At 46.5% G+C, this 21354-nt stretch overlaps 1 protein-coding gene across 2 annotated transcripts in view; it reads left to right on the top strand.

The window, feature by feature from the left end:
* Window positions 1-15838, top strand: part of smg1 (SMG1 nonsense mediated mRNA decay associated PI3K related kinase) — a 36111-nt gene extending 20273 nt beyond the window's left edge. For both annotated transcript variants that reach the window (XM_058406505.1, XM_058406495.1), the window contains exons 28-62: window positions 140-299; window positions 380-500; window positions 579-824; window positions 964-1230; window positions 1379-1523; window positions 1617-1755; window positions 2031-2252; window positions 2341-2521; window positions 4675-4836; window positions 5123-5343; window positions 5431-5585; window positions 5876-6098; window positions 6256-6502; window positions 6586-6815; window positions 6962-7210; window positions 7421-7559; window positions 7642-7751; window positions 7828-8046; window positions 8209-8402; window positions 8615-8787; window positions 8905-9184; window positions 9382-9654; window positions 9737-9971; window positions 10143-10369; window positions 10494-10650; window positions 10738-10927; window positions 11045-11517; window positions 11856-11993; window positions 12073-12405; window positions 12506-12733; window positions 12843-13054; window positions 13678-13778; window positions 13890-14066; window positions 14324-14430; window positions 14541-15838. In XM_058406505.1, coding sequence (XP_058262488.1) covers window positions 140-299; window positions 380-500; window positions 579-824; window positions 964-1230; window positions 1379-1523; window positions 1617-1755; window positions 2031-2252; window positions 2341-2521; window positions 4675-4836; window positions 5123-5343; window positions 5431-5585; window positions 5876-6098; window positions 6256-6502; window positions 6586-6815; window positions 6962-7210; window positions 7421-7559; window positions 7642-7751; window positions 7828-8046; window positions 8209-8402; window positions 8615-8787; window positions 8905-9184; window positions 9382-9654; window positions 9737-9971; window positions 10143-10369; window positions 10494-10650; window positions 10738-10927; window positions 11045-11517; window positions 11856-11993; window positions 12073-12405; window positions 12506-12733; window positions 12843-13054; window positions 13678-13778; window positions 13890-14066; window positions 14324-14430; window positions 14541-14618 — 7012 coding nt within the window. In that variant the 3' untranslated portion in view covers window positions 14619-15838. The remainder of the gene's footprint in view (window positions 1-139; window positions 300-379; window positions 501-578; window positions 825-963; window positions 1231-1378; window positions 1524-1616; window positions 1756-2030; window positions 2253-2340; window positions 2522-4674; window positions 4837-5122; window positions 5344-5430; window positions 5586-5875; window positions 6099-6255; window positions 6503-6585; window positions 6816-6961; window positions 7211-7420; window positions 7560-7641; window positions 7752-7827; window positions 8047-8208; window positions 8403-8614; window positions 8788-8904; window positions 9185-9381; window positions 9655-9736; window positions 9972-10142; window positions 10370-10493; window positions 10651-10737; window positions 10928-11044; window positions 11518-11855; window positions 11994-12072; window positions 12406-12505; window positions 12734-12842; window positions 13055-13677; window positions 13779-13889; window positions 14067-14323; window positions 14431-14540) is intronic.
* Window positions 15839-21354: the final 5516 nt, after the last annotated feature.

Below are 21354 nucleotides of genomic sequence, written 5' to 3'. Positions count from 1 at the left end.
GTTGGAATGTATTTTACGTACTGTCAGGAAACATTTTAGTCACCATTAACCATCTAAAGAACTCTTTAGAACCTTTAATTTTATTAAAGGAACCTTTAATATCCTGGTCTCAGAGTCTGTTTCTCATGAACCTTGTCAGCACTCTTGTGAAGTACCTGAAGCAGACGGGCCGGATCGCTCTGGGACCTCTGCGTCTGTCTACTCTCACCTTGTGTGACACTCTGCCCACCCTGGGAACCCTGCAGCTCCACTGTGCCAGCTCTTTGGAGACCTCCCTGTGCAGCCAGCACCCCTCAGAGGTCAGGCCAGCTGCAATGCTGTATTCAGTGTCCATTGTATTGCAGCTCCTCTAAAGCACTGCTAATGATTCTGTCTTTAGGAATGCCTGATCCCGTTGTACAGTGAAGCTCTGAGCATGTGTAAGCAGCAGGATGTTCAGCCGTGGCTCCACGCTCTCAGATACAGCACGTTTCAGAGACAGCTCTTCCTCAAGCTCAGAGGTGGGATGCTGTTTTCATGCCTGTGTATTTTTTGTCTCCATCTTAAACGGTTATTAATATAATTGTTCACTGTTTTAGGCTCGTCTGGTCCTGTGGACTCTCACCTGGTGGAGCTTTGTCTGACTGCCGTGAAGTTTGCTCGTAAGCAGGGGAATATCGCTCTGGCCACACGCCTCCTCGCTCAGTGCAGCAAACCATCCGCTGATGACCTGGAGACCTCGGACTTGGTCCAGAGCTTCAGGCTGCTGTCCTTAGAGGGTGCTGTGGCTGAGAAATGGGGACCAGAGCTGAAGATTGAGAGAGCTAAAGTCCTGTTTACTGCAGGTGAGTGTGGCTGCTAGTATAACTTGCATCCTTTATAGCACAAGGTATAACAGTGACTCTGCTCAGTGTTACTGTATACTGTTCTGAATATCTAAGGTGTTTTCTACAAACACTATAAACTCCACTTTTAAACCCTCAGGTCAGTCAGTGGCTGCTATGGAGATGTTGAGCTCGTGTGCGCTGTCTTACTGCCGCTCAGGGAAGTGTGAGCGCGCTGCCTGCCGCTCCATCCTGACCCTGTGTAAGTGGCTGTTGACTGACTGGAAGGACCTGACGCCTCAGCTAAAACAGGTGGTGAAGAGAAACAGCAGCGGACCTCCTTCCACCCTCAGCAAGAACATCGCCGCACTGCTGGAGCTGCCTGTGGAGGAGCAGGGTATACTGCGCATTACCACGGAGACCACAGGTACCTGGTCTTTTCATCTGCTGGCTCTGCCCCTGCTGTTACATACTCCTCCTTCAGTACCCTCTGTTATGTTTCTGCATGGATTTTGGCTGGTTGTGTGTGAGGCTTATCCATGATCACTCAGGAGTTGTGTTTTTCCTCTCGTCAGTGAGCGTGGGAGTCGGAGAAGCAGATTTTGTCCTGGGTCAGCTGTACCAGCTCTCTGCTAGCCAGGCACCTGAAGTGGCTAAATCCTGGGCTGCGTTAGCGAGCTGGGCTTACAGATGGGGCCGGAAAGTTGTGGACAACGCAAGGTGTGTGCATGCCTGTAATCTCTGCAGAGCCTGGTTTTATAAGAGGCTACTTCTCCTGGTCAGTGGTGTAACATGTCCTGCTTGTTGCTCTAGTCAAGGAGAAGGGGTTCCTCTGCTGCCAGGAGAGAAGAAGGAGATCGAGGAGTTACTGCCTTCTGGCACCAGCGACGAGGACAAGGAGACCATTTTCAGCATCCTTGGCCAGGCCATGTGTCGTCCAGCTGGAATACAGGTGCCTTTTTTTAGCAATAGATGAGAAAAATAATTAGTTCACTCATTGGAAAAAAGTTTAAAAGCTCTAAATGGTCAGAATATTGATAAGAAGCATCTACAGATCACCAGATTATATGAATATATGCAAATCGGACACATTCACCCCGCCTTCTCGACACTGGTCTTGCACAAGACATTTGTATGCTGGAACCTCGATGGATTTTATGCTAGAACACACTGGTTCTGAAGTCTGTGAACATACATCATGTGTTTAACCGCTGTGTGTGTCTGCAGGATGAGGACATGGCTCTCCAGAATGAAGAGGATGATGAAGACGATATGGTGGATGTCATCTGGAGGCAGCTGTTGAGCTCATGCCCATGGCTGGCTGAGGTGGAGGACTGTGTGACGGAGGGGCTGATCCGGGTGTGGAGGCGGGTGGTGGACCGCATCTTCAGCCTCTACCGTGTCTCCTGTAGAGCTTATTTCACCTTCCTAAAGCTCAATGCCGGACAGGTCTGTCTCCCCACACCGTTGTCTTTATTTAAAACAAAACTTCCTACACTTCCCCGAGCCGTGGCACAGACTCTGTGCTCTCTTGCAGACACCCATCGATGAGGACAACCCTAAACTTCTGCTGAACCCTCAGAGCAACAAGCAGAGCAGCGATGACGTGATCGTGATGGCCACTCTGCGTCTGTTACGCCTGCTAGTGAAACACGCCGGAGAGCTCAGGGAGGGGCTGGAGCTCGGCCTGGCCTCCACACCCACCGCGCCCTGGAGAGGTGAGCACCCTAACCAAACAGGGAGTAAACCACTACATTGGGGAAACTATTCCATTACAGGATAGTTTAATAAAACGGTCACTGTAACATACAGAAGTGGATCATTTTCAGATCAAGTGTATTTAATTATAAATAAATCTTTCATTAGTTACAGTTGTGTTCAGAATAATAGCAGTCCAACATCACTTACTAAATCACTGTTTTTCGTAGAAATTATATTTCTACATTGCAAATATTTTACTAGTAGGTGTAGTAGAGTAATAGAAAACCAGCAGTAATGACATGCATGTTGCTGATTCTGTGTAATTGAATCATTCATTGAAAAGGGTGTGTTCAAAATAATACAGTTCAATTAGAGAGGTAAATTATTTTGTAAAAAACTGGTGTCAAACAAGTGTCCGTTATTTAAGGACGAAGGCAGCAAATGTACTGTGCATTTCTCTCTGAAAATCGGAGACAAATGGGTGGTTCCAGACATTGTTCAGAAAGACAGCATACTTTGATTTAAAAGCAGATTAGAGAAGAGAAAACATAAAGAAGTGTAGAAAATGATAGGCTGTTCAGCTAAAATGATATCAAATGTTTTAAAATGGCAAATAAAACCAGAAAGTCATGGGAGAAAACGAAAAACTACCGTTCGATTGGATCGAAGACTAGCCATAATGGCAGAAACTCAGCCAATGATCAGCTCCTTCTGTGTCTGACTTTTAAATGTCAGAATTAATTTGTGGTGTTGCCTGATGGTGCAGAAACGCACTATAACACACTGCTCCACATCACTAGTGAATCCAAAATAATTCCACACCACAGATAAAGCATTTCTTTTCAGTTCTTATTCTTGATTCTTCTCAGCAACACACACTGCAAACTATCTGATGATCCTTTATCAGCGCACGTTCCCGAAATGAACATGACGGGATAGACATGCGCAGGTGGATAATCGGGGCGTTGATAAGGACACGCCTTCAGATTATTCGCCCCTCACAACGTAACATGCAATAAACTCCCCTTAAACACAGGATAATATAAGTAGTTTTTTTTGTAATCGCAGCTTTGAATGATTACGTAATCGTGGCATCTGTAATCGCCATTAGAAAATCCATTAATTGTGCTGCCCTATTCTGAGTACTGTAACAATTAGAAGACCTCTCTATGAAGCCAATCTATCAGCAAGAAGCCCCCACTGTTGAAAAAAAACACACGTGTTGCTGAGGTTACGATTTGCCAAAGGACACATTGACTGGTTTAAAGAGAAATGGTGCAACATTTTGTGGACTGATGAAAGCAAGATTCAGACGATCCCCAAACACTGAATTCAAGCCACAGTACACTGTGAAGACTGAAGCATGGTGGCGCAAGCATCATGATATGGAGACGTTTCTCATTCTACGGTGTTGGGCCTATTTATCACATACCAGGGATCGTGGATCAGTTTGAGTACATTAAAGGTCATGTTGCCTTATGCTGAAGAGGAAATGCCCTTGAAATGCATTCAACAAGACAACGACCCCAAACACACCAGTAAGTGAGCAGCATCTTCGTTCCAGACCAACAAGATTAACGTTAAGGAGTGGCCAGACCAATTCTTGGACCTTAATCCAATAGAAAACTTGTGGAGTGACATCAAACATGCTGTTTCTGAGGCAAAACCAAGAAAGGCAGAGGAATTGTGGTTTGTAGTGATTTTAATCAACACCTTCTGACTGGTTTCAATCCAGAACAGATGCAGACAGGTGTGTCCTCATGCAAATTCATGCACAGTCAATTTCTTTTACAGAGAGAAGCCTTTTACTCAGGTTTCAAAGAAATATGAAGATTTTCTTACTTTTGGTGTTTAAAGTGGAGGGTGCTACTTGTGTATGATTTTGTTGACCAGTCTCCTGATGGTCCAGTGGCAGGATCCCGCACTCTCATTGCCGCAGCCCGGGTTCGATTCCCGAGCAGGACGCTAACCCAGCCACTGAAGAGGTAACTCTCGGTGCCAGTCCCAAACTTGGATTAAGTGGGAGGGTTGCATCAGGAAGGGCATCCGGTGTAAAACCTGTGCTAAATTGAAACCAAATGATCCTCTGTGGTGACCCCGAACAGGGAGCAGCCGAAAGAACAGCAACCTGTTGTGAAGCCCGTTGACTCTCTCTGTTTTGTGTTTAAAGGCATCATCCCACAGCTGTTCTCCAGACTGAACCACCCCGAGGCCTACATCCGCCAGAGTATCTGCAGCCTGCTGTGTCGCGTAGCCCGGGACTCCCCACACCTCATCCTCTACCCCGCTATCGTTGGCTCCATCTCCCTGGGGGGAGAAGCTCAGACCACAGGTACACACTTACTAGTTTCTTTATTTTTTTAATTAGGAAATGCTCGTTAAAAAAAACAGAATTATTTGACAAAATAACAGCACTTGGCCTCGTCCTGTTGACCGCTTCTGCACACTTGGCTAAATCCAGGATGAATGCAAAGTTTTTAATACAAAAAGTGCATGTTATTTAATGGAGCTATAAACTGTAATGTTTTTTTTTATTTATTTTAGTAGGCTTTTGTGCCACAGAGCAACAATTATAATATTTAGTATATCTGATATGTTTGTTTGTTTGTGTGCGGCAGGTACAAAGCTGCCCTCGGCCCTGCCCACTCTGTTGGGGAACATGCCGGGCGAGGCCCTGTGTGTGGGTGAGAGCGAGGGCGGCAGCCCCCCCGCATCTCAGGAGAGCGGCCGAGGAGACGAGCTAGGTCTTTGTTCCATCGAGGACCAGGCCATGATGCAGGACTGCTACAGCAAGATCGTGGACACCCTCTCCTCCGCTAACCCCATTATGGTCCAGCAGGTAGGGCGCCGGACTCTTATTGCCCTCTTCCAGTCAGCTTAACTGAAACTGGCAATTCACCAGTTCCCTGTATTTTAATGTGTGTAGGTGCAGATGCTGGTTGGGGAGCTGCGCAGGGTCACTGTGCTGTGGGATGAGTTGTGGCTGGGCGTCCTGCAGCAGCAACACATGCATGTCCTGCGCAGGATCCAGCAGCTCGAGGATGAAGTCAAGAGAGTCCAGAACAACAACACGCTGCGCAAGTAAGAGCTCTGATCCCTCACACACCATTCTTTACACCAGACACCGCCATGGAATGGAGTTTAAATATGTCTCTTGCGGTGGTATAATCACATAACTACGAGGACCGTTTCACTTTCATCCTGCTTTACATTTATGTAGTTTTAAAAACATCTTTAAAAAATCCGGTCCACTTCACCAGCATCGAGCGCACCAGCCCTGTAGGTGGCCATATGTCAATACCTGTAACCTGACCAAAAACAGCCAACAGACATATGTTCCTCTGACCCATGGTGTGCTGCTGATGTTTCAGGGAGGAGAAGGTGGCCATCATGAGGGAGAAGTACTCGGCCCTGATGCGGCCTGTAGTCTTCGCTCTAGATCACGTGCGCAGCATCACTGCCGCCACCGCGGAGACGCCTCACGAGACGTGGTTCCAGGAGACGTATGGAGAGGCCATTCACAACGCTCTGGAGCGACTGAGGAACCCGCAGAACCCGGCCAACCCTGCCAACAGCTGGGTTCCCTTCAAACAGGTCAGAACTTTTCCCTTATTCTTGCATTATTCTTTTTCTTTTCTTTCTTTCTTTCATGTTTTTCTATTTTTTTTAAATTTCTGTTCTTTATTCCTCCAGAAATTTGTTTTGGTATGTATGTTTAAATGAAAACTAACGTGTGTGTCCCCTGCACCAGATCATGTTGAGTCTGCAGCAGCGAGCTCAGAAGCGAGCGAGTTATCTCCTGCGTCTGGAGGAGATCAGTCCTCGCCTGGGCTCCATGTCACAAACAGAGATGGCTCTTCCAGGAGAGGTATCTGCCACCGACGCTGTCACTATCCACAATGTTGGCAACACCATCACCATCCTGCCCACCAAGACCAAGCCCAAAAAACTCTACTTCCTCGGCTCTGACGGCAAAAACTACCCATATCTCTTCAAAGGTCAGGACGCTCGATCTCACAATCTCTCTTTATGTTTTAATATTTAAATTGTATGGGAATGACAGTCTCTCTGCCCCCCTCAGGTTTGGAGGATTTGCATTTAGATGAGAGGATCATGCAGTTCTTGTCCATAGTTAACACCATGTTCACTAAAGTAAACCAGCAAGAGAGTCCACGCTTCCACGCCCGTCACTATTCGGTCACGCCTCTCGGCACTCGCTCGGGTCTCATCCAGTGGGTTGACGGAGCCACACCCCTTTTCGGCCTCTACAAGCGCTGGCAGCAGCGTGAGGCTGTTCTTCAGGCTCAGAAGGTCAGTCCCATTCGATCCTGTAGCTTCACTGACCTCTCAGTGACACTGTTCCTGTAGGATATGGGTATGATTAAATTAAGTCAATTTAAGTTTGGAGTAAACTTTATGCTCTGGATGGTTTTTTTGTTTGTTTTTTGGACCTTTAGGCTCAGGACTCGTTCCAGCAGCCACAGAATCTGCCCATGGTTCCACGTCCCAGCGAGCTCTACTACAGTAAGATCGGGCCGGCTCTGAAAGCCGTGGGTCTCAGTCTGGACGTGTCACGCCGTGATTGGCCATTAAGCGTCATGAGGGACGTGCTGCGGGAGCTGATGGAGGCCACGCCTCCTAACCTGCTGGCTAAGGAGCTGTGGTGCTCGTGTACCACACCCAGCGAGTGGTGGAGAGTCACACAGGTGAGCACGGCCTCCTCTTGTACCTGTACACGCTTTTAGGACCATGAGTGTTTCTTTTTCTGTTTCTTTTTGTTTTTTTCTTTCTTTCTGTTTCTCTTTATGTATCTTTGTCTTTTCCTTCTTTTCTCCATCTTCTGTCTTATTTTTTTTTCTTCTCGTCTGTCTTTTCGTCTCCTTTAATAATTTTTTTTACATCTCTGCACCCTTCAGTCGTATGCCAGGTCCACTGCTGTGATGTCCATGGTGGGTTACATCATCGGTTTAGGAGATCGTCACCTGGACAACGTGCTGATTGACATGACAACTGGAGAGGTGGTGCACATCGATTACAACGTCTGCTTCGAGAAAGGTCAGTCACACTGCACAGGTAACTCCTGCTGCCGTTTCTGCCAGGAGAGTGATGAACTAACACTCTGTGCGTGTGTTAACAGGGAAAAGTCTGAGGGTTCCTGAGAAGGTTCCTTTCCGTATGACTCACAACATTGAGACAGCGTTAGGAGTCACAGGAGTGGAAGGAATCTTCAGACTCTCCTGTGAACAGGTGAGAGGTCATCTCATTTAGAATTCTTTAGGTTCTCAAAGACTTGTTTCTACCTGTTTCTTTTTGTCTGCCTCAGGTGATTCAGATGATGCGTCGGGGCAGGGAGACCCTCCTGACCCTGCTGGAGGCGTTTGTGTACGATCCCCTGGTGGACTGGACGGCAGGTGGAGAGGTGGGCTTTGCTGGGGCCGTGTACGGAGGAGGAGGACAGCAGGCTGAGAACAAGCAAAGCAAGAGGGAGATGGAGAGGGACATCACACGCAGCCTGTTCTCCTCACGTGTAGCTGAGATCAAGGTGAGGTCGATCCACATACCCAGACATGTTTCCATGGCAACAGGCAATCTAAAGACTGTACTATGTGGTGCACTACACACTTGGTGAAAGAACCAAATCTAGAAATGTTTATGCACTCTTCTCTCCCTTCTTTTTTGTCTTTTTTATTTATTTTTTGGTCAGGTGAACTGGTTTAAGAACCGTGACGAGATGCAGACAGTACTGCCTCAGGTGGAGATGGCTGTGGAGGAGTACCTGAGTCTGCAGGAGCAGCTCTCTCAGGTGGACAAAGCACAGGGCAAGCTGCTGGAGGAGATGGAGTTTCTGGAGGGAGCAGACAGCAGAGTGGATCACCCTATCCACACACTAGAGCACAGGTCAGTGCCACCGCCCACTGCTGGCAAATTAAACTGACCGACCGTTGGTCAAAGGTTTTCTGTATTAGTTGTGGTGGTGCAGCCTCTCATTTCTGTGGTAACGGATCATTCACAGGGTCTTGTGCAGCACTTGTTTAATGTAAATAAAATAATTGTTGGTAATTTGCTGAGGAAGAAAGTGATTATTAACGTTCTCTCTCTCTCTCTGTTAGATATTCGGAGCACACACAGCTGCAGTCGAGGCAGAGGACCGTACAGGACGCCATCCAGAGCAAGCTGTCGGATCTGGACCAGTGGATCTCTCAGTACCAGGCAGCATTTGGTAGTCTGGAGGCCACGCAGCTCGCCAGCCTGCTGCAGGAGATCAGCAGCCCCATAGACCTTGGTACTCTAGTTCTGGGTTGTGGGTGGAGTTGGGATCTCTGTAGAATTTAAAACACAGCCTTGATGCTTGTGTATTATATTTCTATTGAGCTTTTTTCCTCCCTTTCTCTGCGTGTAGGTCCACCAAGTTATGTTCCTGCGACGGCATTTTTGCAGAATGCAGGTCAGGCTCATCTCATCAGCCAGTGCGAGGCTCTGGAGGCAGAGGTGAGCGCTCTCCTGCAGCAGCGCCGCTCCATACTGCGCGCCTGCCTTGAGCACCTGCACAGCTACGCTACTGTAGCCCTGCTGTACCCACGAGCTGTCCTGCACCGCCACAGGGTTTACACCTGGAAGCAGTGGATGGAGGAGCTGATGTGTGACATGACCGTGGAGCACTGCCAGGCCATCTATCACCAGTGAGTCTCTCAGTTACAGCTTAGCTCTGACTGTAGATTGTTGCTAATAGCAAGTGAATTATTAAAAAAGAAAAAAAATGATCAGAAGCAGAGATTTTCTATGCATTTCTTCCACATTTCATTTCTTGCTGAAGCACTGTTTTGTTTTGCTAGTAATGACCTCTTTGCTAGTAATGACTTTGTTCCACTGCGTCCAGTTACGAGATGCAGTTTGCCCCCCAGCCGCCGGCCGCCACGTGTCAGTTCCTGTCGAGCATGGAGATGGCACTTCAGCACCACGCAGCAGAGATGAACACACGACTCCTGCGACAGGTGGAGAGGCTGAAGGCAGAGGGAGCCAGCGTGCCCGTGTGTGAGGAGCAGCTGCAGGAGATCGAGCGCTGCATCAAGGTCTTTCTGCATGAGGACGCCGAGCTTGCCTCCTTCAGCCTGGCCGGGATCATCATCTCCGCCCTCTGCACTCTTACCAGGTCTCTCTCTCTCTCTCTCTCTCTCTCCCGTTCTCCCTCGAGACATTTTCATGGATTTTATTTTTTTCCTCTCTATCTAAAGACGTAACCTGGTGATGGAGGGTGCGGCGTCAAGCGCAGGAGAGCAGCTGGTGGAACTGACGTCTCGTGATGGAGCTTGGTTTCTGGAGGAGCTCTGCAGCATGAGCGGAAATATCACGTGTCTGGTGCAGCTGCTGAAAGAGTGCCAGCTCCAGTCCCATGACCTGGATGTCCTCAGCCCTGAGGACACCTCCCAGGCTGTCTATCTGGCCAACGGAGTCTACACCTGCCTACAGGTGAGTGTCTGACCAGTTTTGTGGGTGGTTTAAATGTACTCTGTACTTTAACTGTAAATAAGCCTGTGATCTGTAGCTGCACTTTTTGTTAGAGCTGCTGTTAGAGAAAATGAAACACCACCGTCTGCACCAATCAGAATCCAGAACTCATCATTGACATTGACTTTGCAGGAGCTGAACACCAACTTCCGTCAGATCATCTTCCCTGAGGCTCTACGCTGCATGCTGAAAGGAGAGAGCACTCTGGAGAGCATGCTGACTGAACTGGACTCTCTGATAGAGCAGTGTGCAGACGGCGTGTCCCTGCAGGGCCTGGGGGAGGCGCTACAGGCTCACCTCCGCAACACCTCCATGGGGCTCGATGAGGATGTGGACGCACACTACCTTGAGGTCACCAGGTGAAGTCTTGTTTTTGCCCACTCGTGCCTACTGCATTGTCTGATGCTTTAAAGGCTGCTATAAGCTCCGCCCAATGTAAATGAGATGGTTGTAAGTCATTAAACTGGACATGTGCCTCTTTAGGGTTCTGCGTGTCCAGTACTCGGAACTGATACAACCTCGGAACATGGAGGGCTCCGTACAGGACACACCTAAAATGAGCGCTGGACAGATGCTGCTGGTCGCTTTCGACGGGATGTTCGCACAGCTGGAGAGCGCTTTCGGGCTCCTGATAGAGAAGGTGATCCTCCTACGTGTCTGATGTTGGTTTGTGATTAGTAACACACTGTAGCTCATGCACCTGTGTTCATTATTTTCTCTCCGGCAGTTGAATTCTATGGATATTCCTGCTGCTTGGAGGAAGGTGGATGTGATCTGGGAGGCTCGAGCCACACAGGTTCACTTCTTCGATAACATGCAGACACGGCAGGTCCTGGAGGAAATCTTCTTCCTCAAGAGGCTTCAAACGATCCGTGACTTCTTCCGGCTGTGTGCATCGTTCGCTCAGACGCTGTCAGGTAAAAATGACAACTGTTTTATTGACCTTTGGTTAGATATTTGAATCGGCTGGTGTGCTGCTGTTTTTTGGAGCCTGAAAACAATTCCAAACTGAACGATCTCCACAACTTCTTCAGGCACCTGCCCTTCACCCAATGATGAGCCCCTGCCATCTAACGGCCCCGTCTCCTTAGTGAAGCCCATGTACCGCGGCTCCACGGTGGTCAGTGAGGACCAGATGATGCGGCCCATCAAAGCGTTCACAGCGGACTTTGTGAGGCAGATGCTGATGGGTCTCCCCACCCAGGCTCTAGGTCTGGCTCTCTGCAGCGCCCTCAGTGCTCTTGGCACAGACCTCATCGCTCAGGTTGAGGCTAAAGATTTCGGTGCTGAGGGCAAGGTGTCTCTGGACGACCTGTGCAAGAAGGCGGTGGAGCAGGGTGTCCAGGCAGGACGGATCTCTCAGCTGCTGCTGAACAGAGCCACGGTGCTGGCCAGCTCATATGACACAGCCTGGAAGAAGCTGGACCTAGTGCGCCGACTGGAACTCAGCATAGATGCCTGCAAGGTCAGCCTACAGAGGGCGCAGCTGCATATCGCCATGTTCCAGGTAACCTTTGTACACAGTGGTGTCTCCTCTTCGGTCAGCTCTGTTATGGCATAAAATCTCCTCCTCTAACTACCAGACTCAGTAAGGGGTGTGGCTTAAAGTCTGAAAATGAAGCTGTAACATGAGGTAGTCATTCAAACACAGTGGTAAACTGGTTGCTTCGAGTGTTCATTATTTATTAGCACCATTAGCCTTCAAGCTCCTTTCCTCTCTCATTCGCTCTCTAGTTAAATATTGAACAGTAATCAGTAGTCTGCTGAGTTTTGTGCTTTTGTTTTAAAAATTGTTGCTCTTTCTTATAAACAGTCCGTCCGTTAATCCTGATCTTCTCGTTACAGTGGCAGCATGAGGACGTCCTCGGGACTCGCTCTCAGCCCATGACGGTCAGCCCTCCACCTCGCTCCATCATACTCAGCAACATGAAGAAGAAGCTGTACAAGCTTAGCCAGGACGACGCAGCTATCGCCAGTGTTCAGGTTAGAGGTCATCTTCTCTTCCTCTTCCTCCTCGATGTGAGTGTGTTCATTCTGCTAATGTGTGTGTATGTTCTTGTAGGAGAAATTGGCATCACTTGAGGGCAGCATTGAGCAGAGGTTGAAGTGGGCGGGTGGAGCGAACCCGGCTCTGGCCCCTGTGCTGCAGGACTTTGAGAGCACCATTACTGAGCGGCGTGCCCTAGTGGTGAAGGAGAGTCAGCGCACCACTCAGGTCACCTTCCTGTGCAGCACTGTGCTTAACTTCGAGGGCCTTCGTACACGCACTCCCGAAGCACTGAGTATGGACGCTGCTCTGTTCGACCTGGTGAAGCGCTGCCAGGCCACATGCTCCTATGCTGCCCAGTTCAGCACCACAGTGTCCTCTCTGGAGCTGCAGCTACTCCACAGACTGGTGCGTCTCTTTATGGTTCACGGGCCTCTACAGCTGGCCTTGCTGCTCTTAGTTGATTATAAAATTCTTGCTGCTCTGACCGTGTTGTCCGTGTCTGTAGAGTCCTGTGATGGAGCTGTCTATTGGCACGCACGAGTGGTTGGCGTGTGCCCAGAAGCACCTGTCTCAGGAGATGGCCAATCAGAGGGCAGCACAGGAGGAACGAGAGCAGCAGCTGGACTCGGTCACTGAAACCCTGCAACTGCTGGTGGACACCATTAAAGTCACCCTGTCCAATCATAACCGCCTACTGGCTGACGTCAAGCACCTGCTGCGTGCCATGGCCAAGGTGTGTGTCTGTCAGTATGTGTCTGTGTTCATGCTCTGCTTATTCATCCCCTAAGGCTGTGTGTGTGTGTGTGTGTGTGTGTGTGTGTGTGTGTGTGTGTGGTGGTCAGGATGAGGAAAGCGCTCTTGCAGACGGAGAGGAAGTGACATATGAGGGTAGTGTGCGTCAGTTCCTGTGTGAGTACAAGGCGTGGCAGGACAACGTGCAGATCGTACTGTTCACGGTGGTGCAGGCCACGGGGCAGCCGCGCAGCATGGAGCAGGTGGAGCTGCTGCAGGAGATTCCCTCCACCCTCAAGGAGCTCAAAGGACAGAGCCAGAGGTGACGTTCACTACTTACTGTCCACTTTATTAGGAACACCTGCCCATTCATGTAGTTATTTAATCAACCAATCATGTGGCAGCAGCACACTGTAAAATCCTGCAGTTTCAGGTCAAGAGCATCAGGTAATGTTCACCTCAAACATCAGACTGAAGAAAAAAATCTGATCCCTGTGACTAACCATGATTGTTGTGCTGGTTTGAGTATTTCAATATATATGATAAGCACATCACATTCTGCATTTATTCATTCTACACAGCTGGTATATACACCATTTACAGCTTATTTCGGGGTGGAGCTCTCTGCATTCTATGAATAATTAGACTTGAAATTAGACCACACCCTCTTTGTATATTATGCAAATAGATTTTAATATTAATTCGTCACTGCCACATGCTGTGCACTTCTCCTTCAGAAATCTTTTATTTCTCTCTCTCTGATCGTCTGTCACCTTGCCTGTCTGTGACTCCCCCCCCCACATCCCTCTATCTGTGGTCTTTTTTTCCCCTTGACTGATTGTTTGTACAGAGTGCTGATGCTCATAGTTTCACTTCATCCAGAATTTTTATCCCTGCATAAAAATGAAGTCCAGTGTTCACTGTGTGTGTGTGTTTCACCTGCAGCGTGTACAATGGGCTGGTTGGATTTGCGTCTCCGCTGGTCACAGACAGAGGAAGTGACTGTGCAAGCCCCACGTCAACTGTGCAGACGAGCTTTGCCGCTGGTACAGAACCAGATTCTGTTTGGATTCTGAACGATACTGCTGTTGTGGTTTTCATTAATGTGTGTGTGTGTGTGTGTGTGTGTGTGTGTGTGTGTGTGTGTGTGTGTACAGCAGTGAGATGCAGTGGCATAAAGACGCAGCCTGACAGCATGTCTCAGAATACTCGTAAAGCCCTTCCTCGCAACTTAGGGACCCCAGCAGACACGCCCCCCAGCACCCTGCTCATCACCAACAAAAGCCTGGCCCCAAGCCCCAAACGCACGGTCAGGGACCCGAAAACCGGGAGAGGTGTGTGAGAACCTCCTGTTCATCTGTGCACCTATTATATTTATATTAGAAGGAGCAGCTGGTCATAAATCTAGTGTTGGTTTGTGTGTGAGTTCATGGAAATCACATTCGAACTGGCAATAAAGCTGCAATTAAATAAAATATTTATAGAAGCACTTAATACCAATCTGATTTCACTAGACGAAAATAAAAAAAAACAGAAGTGATGTAGAATTTCTGCAGTTTTTGTGTTTATATTGTGCTTATTTTTTTTTCAGCTGTGCAAGAGAGAAACTCGTATGCTGTGAGCGTGTGGAAGAGAGTGAAGGCCAAGCTGGAGGGACGGGACGTGGACCCGAACCGGAGGATGAGCGTCACAGAGCAGGCATTTATCCCATCTTACTGTTACTACTGTTTTTTACCGAAGCATCTGTTAATCAGTGTGTAGTGACTCACCTGTGTGTGTGTGTGTGTGTGTGTGTTGTCCATCTGCAGGTGGATTACGTCATCAAGGAGGCCACGAACCTGGACAACCTGGCACAGCTGTATGAAGGCTGGACGGCGTGGGTGTGAACGGGGATTTCCGCCGTCGGTTCACTTCGGTTCCAGCGAGGGTCAGAAATCCACCAGAATCCACCGGGTCTGGGGCATCGGAGCCACAGAGCTGCATGCGGGCAAATAAACGGGGGTTTGGGTGGGGGCGTCGAGGCCCTCCCGTGCACCCACACGGGACCTCCCTCCCCCCCGTAGCACAGCAGCAGATCCAGCTAACACCAACAACATGATTCTCTGGTCTGCATCCGTCTCCCCGTAAACGTGCAAGGGGGGGAATACTGAGGACAGGGGAGGGGGGTGTGGGGGTGAGAAGGAGGAGGAGGAGGATGATGAGCTCTTCCAACTTTAACAACCCCCTACCCCCAAATCAACCCCTGCTTCATCAGCGATAACGCCACGTCTGTCAGCTAGCGATAATGAAGCTTGTGTTTTATTGCAGGAGGCTCACTGAGCGACACGCCTCTGGACTTCTCTCGGGAGACGGGGGACCGCACTCCTCCCACCATCCTCTGGCCTCTGTTTTTGGATGGCTTTATCGAGGGTGAGGTTGGGGGCAGACGAGGCCAGTGTACACCGGTTCAGGTGCACAAGGCTTTAACGGGGACTCCATTCAAAGCCAGACGGCCGTTTGTGGATCTGCGACTTCAAATCTTTCAATCAAGACTCTTTTTCTTTTCTCCCCCCTTCTCTTTTTGTTGGATGTTTATTCCGAATCGTACTTTTACGTACCTCGACCACCTTCACACTCGAGCGGACATAAAAAAAAAAATATTTGGTGGGGGGGGGATTTCATTGTGTTAGTGCTGGACATGAGAAATTGATGTTCCTCAGGCTGGTAAACTTTTTTTTAATCAATTGATGAGATTTAAGAATAGAAAAGTCGAAGCGTTTATCGAAGCCCAAATTCCAATTTGGTTATTTGTTCTAAAACTCTGCCGCTTTTTTCTCCCTCTTTCTCTTTTGTATGCATCTTTACGATTTGTGTAATATGTAGGTATTTGGTATTTTGCTGTCTCTTCTTTACTAGCTGATTAAATTAGCACCTTCTTTTGGTTTGCCTGTGAAAGCGTGTCATTGCTAATAAATATTCCTCACTTCGCTTGTGTTTTACTGAGCTTTATCTAGTTTTTACATTTTTAGTGGGGGGTGTTTAAGTGGATTAGTGCTGTGGTGATGGTAATGTCTCTTAATGATTTTACTCCTTCATTTGACAAATAAATCTGGATTTCAACTGCTAAGCTATTTGTTCAGTTATTTGTAGTGAACTCTGAGTTTTTCCTTCCACAGGTGGTTCATGTTTCATTTTCATGTGGCTTGGATGGGTTGGGTCTTTGATCTTATGCGCTTTCCTCACACATCGGCTGGCGAAGATATCCTGGAGGGAGGGAAGCTCACCTCCGACAATGTGCCGGGCCGTTCAGACCGCTCTCTGCAATGCTCTGCGATTGAGGGTTGTGCAGTTGCCGTACCAGGTGGTGATGCAGCCGGTCAGGATGCTCTTCACAGTGCAGGTGTAGAAAGACTTCCGTATGTTGCGGTTTGTGCCGAACTTCCTCAGGCAGCCGCTCAGCCATGAAAACTTGTTCCATGAAGCTCTCTACACACTGATCTTGAGCTAATCTGAAGGCCACTTGAAGTTTGGAGTTCTGTAGCGATGGACTCTAAAGGAAGTTCTGCACACTGTGTTCCTCACCGTGGAGCGGATGAAGCCCACGAAGCTGGGTCTGTTCTTCTGAGCACATACCAGTCCAAAATTCGCAACACCCGCCCGGATCCAGGTGCCGTTCCCGATGGAACAGACGAGGGGTCCGCCGGAGTTTATTCTTGAGTATAGTTAGTCCCAGACATTATTTACCAATATTTTCTCCATGTTTTGGGCCTTGTTATGCTTTTACTAACAGGGACAGTAGGGGAGTGACAGGATTGGGAATAACATCCAATAAATGTCCTGGGTCAGATGTACACTAACAGGTCTTAGTCTATTGTTTAAGCACTCAAAGAAAAGGACATTGTCTCATACTAATGAAAAAAAAAAACACTCATTTACACCACTGTTTCCAAAAACAGAAGTGTGGCTGTTGTGTAAAATGTAAATAAACACTAAATGCAATGATCTGCAAATCCTACTGACCTGAAAACAGTCCCAGAACATCATAAGTCTTTTCATTTATTTATTTATTTTTAATTCTGTGCAACTCAAGATTCAAGAACCTTTTGTCATTTCAGCCACGTATATCTGACGCAGTACATAAAATACAATGTACAATACAATAAAACGTTTCTCCAGGACCTGGTGCTACAGAAACATACAACATAGAGTTTAAACACAACACACAGCTGGGACAGAAGTCTGTCCAAGCCACATAAAGTGCAAAGTGTACACTACAGTCTAAACTATGTGTTCAACAGAAAATAGCAGAAAAATGAATTATAACACTTTTATATAAGGAACTGTAATGGGGGGGGGGTGGCGGCTCAGGTGGTTAAGGCTCTGGGTCATTGACTGGAAGATCGGGGGTTCGAGCCCCAGCACCGCCAAACTGCCACTGTTGGGCCCTCAAGCAAGGCCCTTCTCCAACATCTTCAAGACCGTTAACCAATTTACCATGGTAACAGGCAGCAGCGACAGAAAGACAACCGAACGGAAAAAATAAAAATAAACAAGTAAATACAAGATATGAATGACTTTACATCCTTGTGTTTATTTGTGAATATTTATCAGTGATTTTCAGTTTACAAGTGTGCCTTTTATAAATTCTGTTTTTAATAGATTCTTATTTAAAACGCTCTTATAGTGTCACAAAAAAACCTGTATCACATGGGCAGATAGATAGATAGATAGATAGATAGATAGATAGATAGATAGATAGATAGATAGATAGATAGATAGATAGATCCTATATACTATCTGTATATTCTCTGTATATTATCTGTTACTGTTGTACATACATTGTACATAATGCACACATTTTTAGCACAATTATAATTACACCTGTCACTTTATCTGCTGTAAATACAACCTGCACATACTATTCTATGCACACTTATTTATTGATGTACATATTTACATATTTATCTGCACTTGTTCATTTGCACAATTTCTACTATTTGCACTTCTGGTAGATGCTAAACAGCATTTCGTTGCTCTGCAATGACAAAAAAGTTGTATCTATTTATCTATCTATCTATCATATATATACACACACTATATTGCCAAAAGTATTCTCTCACCTGCCTTGACTCGCATATGAACTTAAGTGACATCCCATTCCTAATCCATAGGGTTCAATATGACGTCGGTCCACCCTTTGCAGCTATAACAGCTTCAACTCTTCTGGGAAGGCTGTCCACAAGGTTTAGGAGTGTGTTTATGGGAATTTTTGACCATTCTTCCAGAAGCGCATTTGTGAGGTCACACACTGATGTTGGACGAGAAGGCCTGGCTCTCAGTCTCCGCTCTAATTCGTCCCAAAGGTGTTCTATGGGGTTGAGGTCAGGACTCTGTGCAGGCCAGTCAAGTTCATCCACACCAGACTCTGTCATCCATGTCTTTATGGACCTTGCTTTGGTCACTGGTGCACAGTCATGTTGGAAGAGGAAGGGGTCAGCTCCAAACTGTTCCCACAAAGTTGGGAGCATGGAATGGTCCAAAATGTCTTGGTATGCTGAAGCATTCAGAGTTCCTTTCACTGGAACTAAGGGGCCAAGCCCAGCTCCTGAAAAACAACCCCACACCATAATCCCCCCTCCACCAAACTTTACACTTGGCACAATGCAGTCAGACAAGTACCGTTCTCCTGGCAACCGCCAAACCCAGACTCGTCCATCAGATTGCCAGATGGAGAAGCGCGATTCGTCACTCCAGAGAACGCGTCTCCACTGCTCTAGAGTCCAGTGGCGGCGTGCTTTACACCACTGCATCCGACGCTTTGCATTGCACTTGGTGATGTACGGCTTGGATGCAGCTGCTCGGCCATGGAAACCCATTCCATGAAGCTCTCTGCGCACTGTTCTTCAGCTCATCTGAAGGCCACATGAAGTTTGGAGGTCTGTAGCGATTGACTCTGCAGAAAGTTGGCGACCTCTTCGCACTATGCGCCTCAGCATCCGCTGACCCCGCTCCGTCAGTTTACGTGGCCTACCACTTCGTGGCTGAGTTGCTGTCGTTCCCAAACACTTCCACGTTCTTATAATACAGCTGACAGTTGACTGTGGAATATTTAGGAGCGAGGAAATTTCACGACTGGATTTGTTGCACAGGTGGCATCCTATCACAGTTCCACGCTGGAATTCACTGAGCTCCTGAGAGCGACCCATTCTTTCACAAATGTTTGTAAAAACAGTCTGCATGCCTAGGTGCTTGATTTTATACACCTGTGGCCATGGAAGTGATTGGAACACCTGATTCTGATTATTTGGATGGGTGAGCGAATACTTTTGGCAATATAGTGTATATATATATATATATATATATATATATATATATATATATATATATATATATACAAAGATATAAGACTAAGAAAACCTTCAGTGTAGAATTTAATAAGTTTAATAAAATGTAGCAGTAAAGATATGAAGCACAATTGTGGATTTAAGAATATTTACATCAGTATTTATTAATGAAGTTAATAAAAAGTAAGAGCCCAGTTGACCTTAGGTTGTTTTTATTTAAGCCACAAATCAAGTTTCACCAATGAACATGTTCATGAGTATAAAACATTCCTGTCTAAATATTACTCGTATTAGTTTTTCACAAACACTGCTGTAAAAACTCTGCAATAATACTTCCATTGACATCTGTTCCCATCATTTTTATTTTTAACCCTTCGATGGACAACAGGGGTGTAAAATGACCCATATTCATTTTCTGTGTTATTTCAGGCCTCACTGGGTATTTTTCCTTTCATCTTTTGAAATCAATTTGTTTCAACACTTAATCTTCCCTGATCTATGAATTCCATGATCCATGAATATTCAAAATATATATTTTTAATGACCACAAATTACTATTTCATTTTTTTCCTGTTTGGCACGATGAGACAAAATAATACCGTTATCAGTGCAAAGAGGTCCTCAGCCATCCCAACAATGGACTCTTCTTTCTGTTGCGGTCAGGGAAACATTTCTGCTCCTTGAAGGCAAACAGAGAGAATGAGGAGGAGCTTCTTCCCGCTGACCATTCGGGCCCTCACCCAGAACACCTAGAACCTGGACTTTCTGGACTTTTTCTCTGGACTTCCTCACACATGTCATTCTACCTCAGCAGATTGTTGCACACACAATAACCGCACTACTCTGCACAGGTCACACTTTATTCCCTACATTGTGTATCCCTACATACAACAGATGTGTAAACAACAATATATCCCAATAACTTTTACGCCTAATTACAGAACACAATAGTTTTCATGGATTTAAATCAGCCTACCTCCTTTTACTAGACTCAGTGGGACACCTGACAGTCCTTGGTTTCCAGAGTCTTTTTTAGGCATGGCTTGTGTTTAGTTGTGGCTACTCGTAGTAAATCTTTCACGTGTGTCAGTAAGAACAGAGCGATGCTTTAATTTCACTTGTTACAGTCTCAAAAAAAGTGATTCACAGATGTAAGTTGACCCAAACATTGACAACAGTTTGAGTGCAGCCTGTTTGACATTGGGATATCTCTCCACAATTGAAGGTCCTTTACTGAACAGTTACATTTTTCATTTTCGGGACAAAGAATAGCAACGGCATCACTGAGGCACTTGTGAACAAATTCCGCTTCAAGGAATGGCTTGTTTGCACGAGCAATGTTCCATGTTAGCTGATATGACGCTTAAGTGACCGTCTCTGAATGCTTGGTAAATTTCCGGAAAAGCTGAGTTTGCTTTTCTGCCTGACGTTTCAGTGTCTTTACCTTGGGCTTGCGGAGTTCACTGCCTTTGATACAGTAGAATGGAGTGAGGTGAAATAGTGCTCAAGATTTGAAGCCTTAAAATGCGACAACAAAGTCTGGCATATCAAGCACAATGGCTTTCCGCAACAAAAATATAAATCCTCCCATTCAGATAAAAATGTTCTGTGCTCATCTTCGTATTTACGCTTAGCTGTACTCTTCCCTAACTCTGCCATGACCATCGATACAAACGAACTGCACGTCAATCGTGTTAGCCAGTCGGCTAACGTACATTAAATCATGCGAGAGGTTGAGTAAAAAAAATTAATAAACAAATAATAATAATACATATTAAAAATCCAAATTAGATTCAGCAAATGCATGTAAATACATACCCATTTATTGCAAAATGAAGTTTTGACATTTTAAAAATAAATTGCGATTGTAAACAGAGAACACATGGATAGATCGCACAAGAGTGGTGAAAGTGCTGCAAGTGGCTCGCGAGTCGTGGGTTCGCCACCCCGGTACTACATCAAGTTTACACAGATGGGTCAAAAATGACCATCTGTCACAGGTTTTGTTCTGCGCATGTGCAAAATTGCTGCCACTTCCTGTCATCGCCAACGTTTTTACGACAACCATGTTTAAGTAAACAGCAATTACTGAGTGAGTGAGAGAACGACTGAGGGAGGGAGAGAATGAATGAATTAATTACTTAATTAATGAATGAATGAAGGACGGAAGGAATCAGTTGAGTGAATAAATAAGTATCTGTGTGTTTCTTTAATGCAGGCATTTTTTAAAGTATGCTGAAATAACGAGAACATCTTTAGAAAATTTTATATTAAATGTAAAACACACATACACATCTGT

The sequence above is a fragment of the Hemibagrus wyckioides genome, linkage group LG02 (genome assembly GCF_019097595.1).
Source record: "Hemibagrus wyckioides isolate EC202008001 linkage group LG02, SWU_Hwy_1.0, whole genome shotgun sequence".
In the NCBI taxonomy this organism is placed as follows: domain Eukaryota; kingdom Metazoa; phylum Chordata; class Actinopteri; order Siluriformes; family Bagridae; genus Hemibagrus; species Hemibagrus wyckioides.
This window is presented reverse-complemented; position numbering and strand designations above follow the sequence as displayed.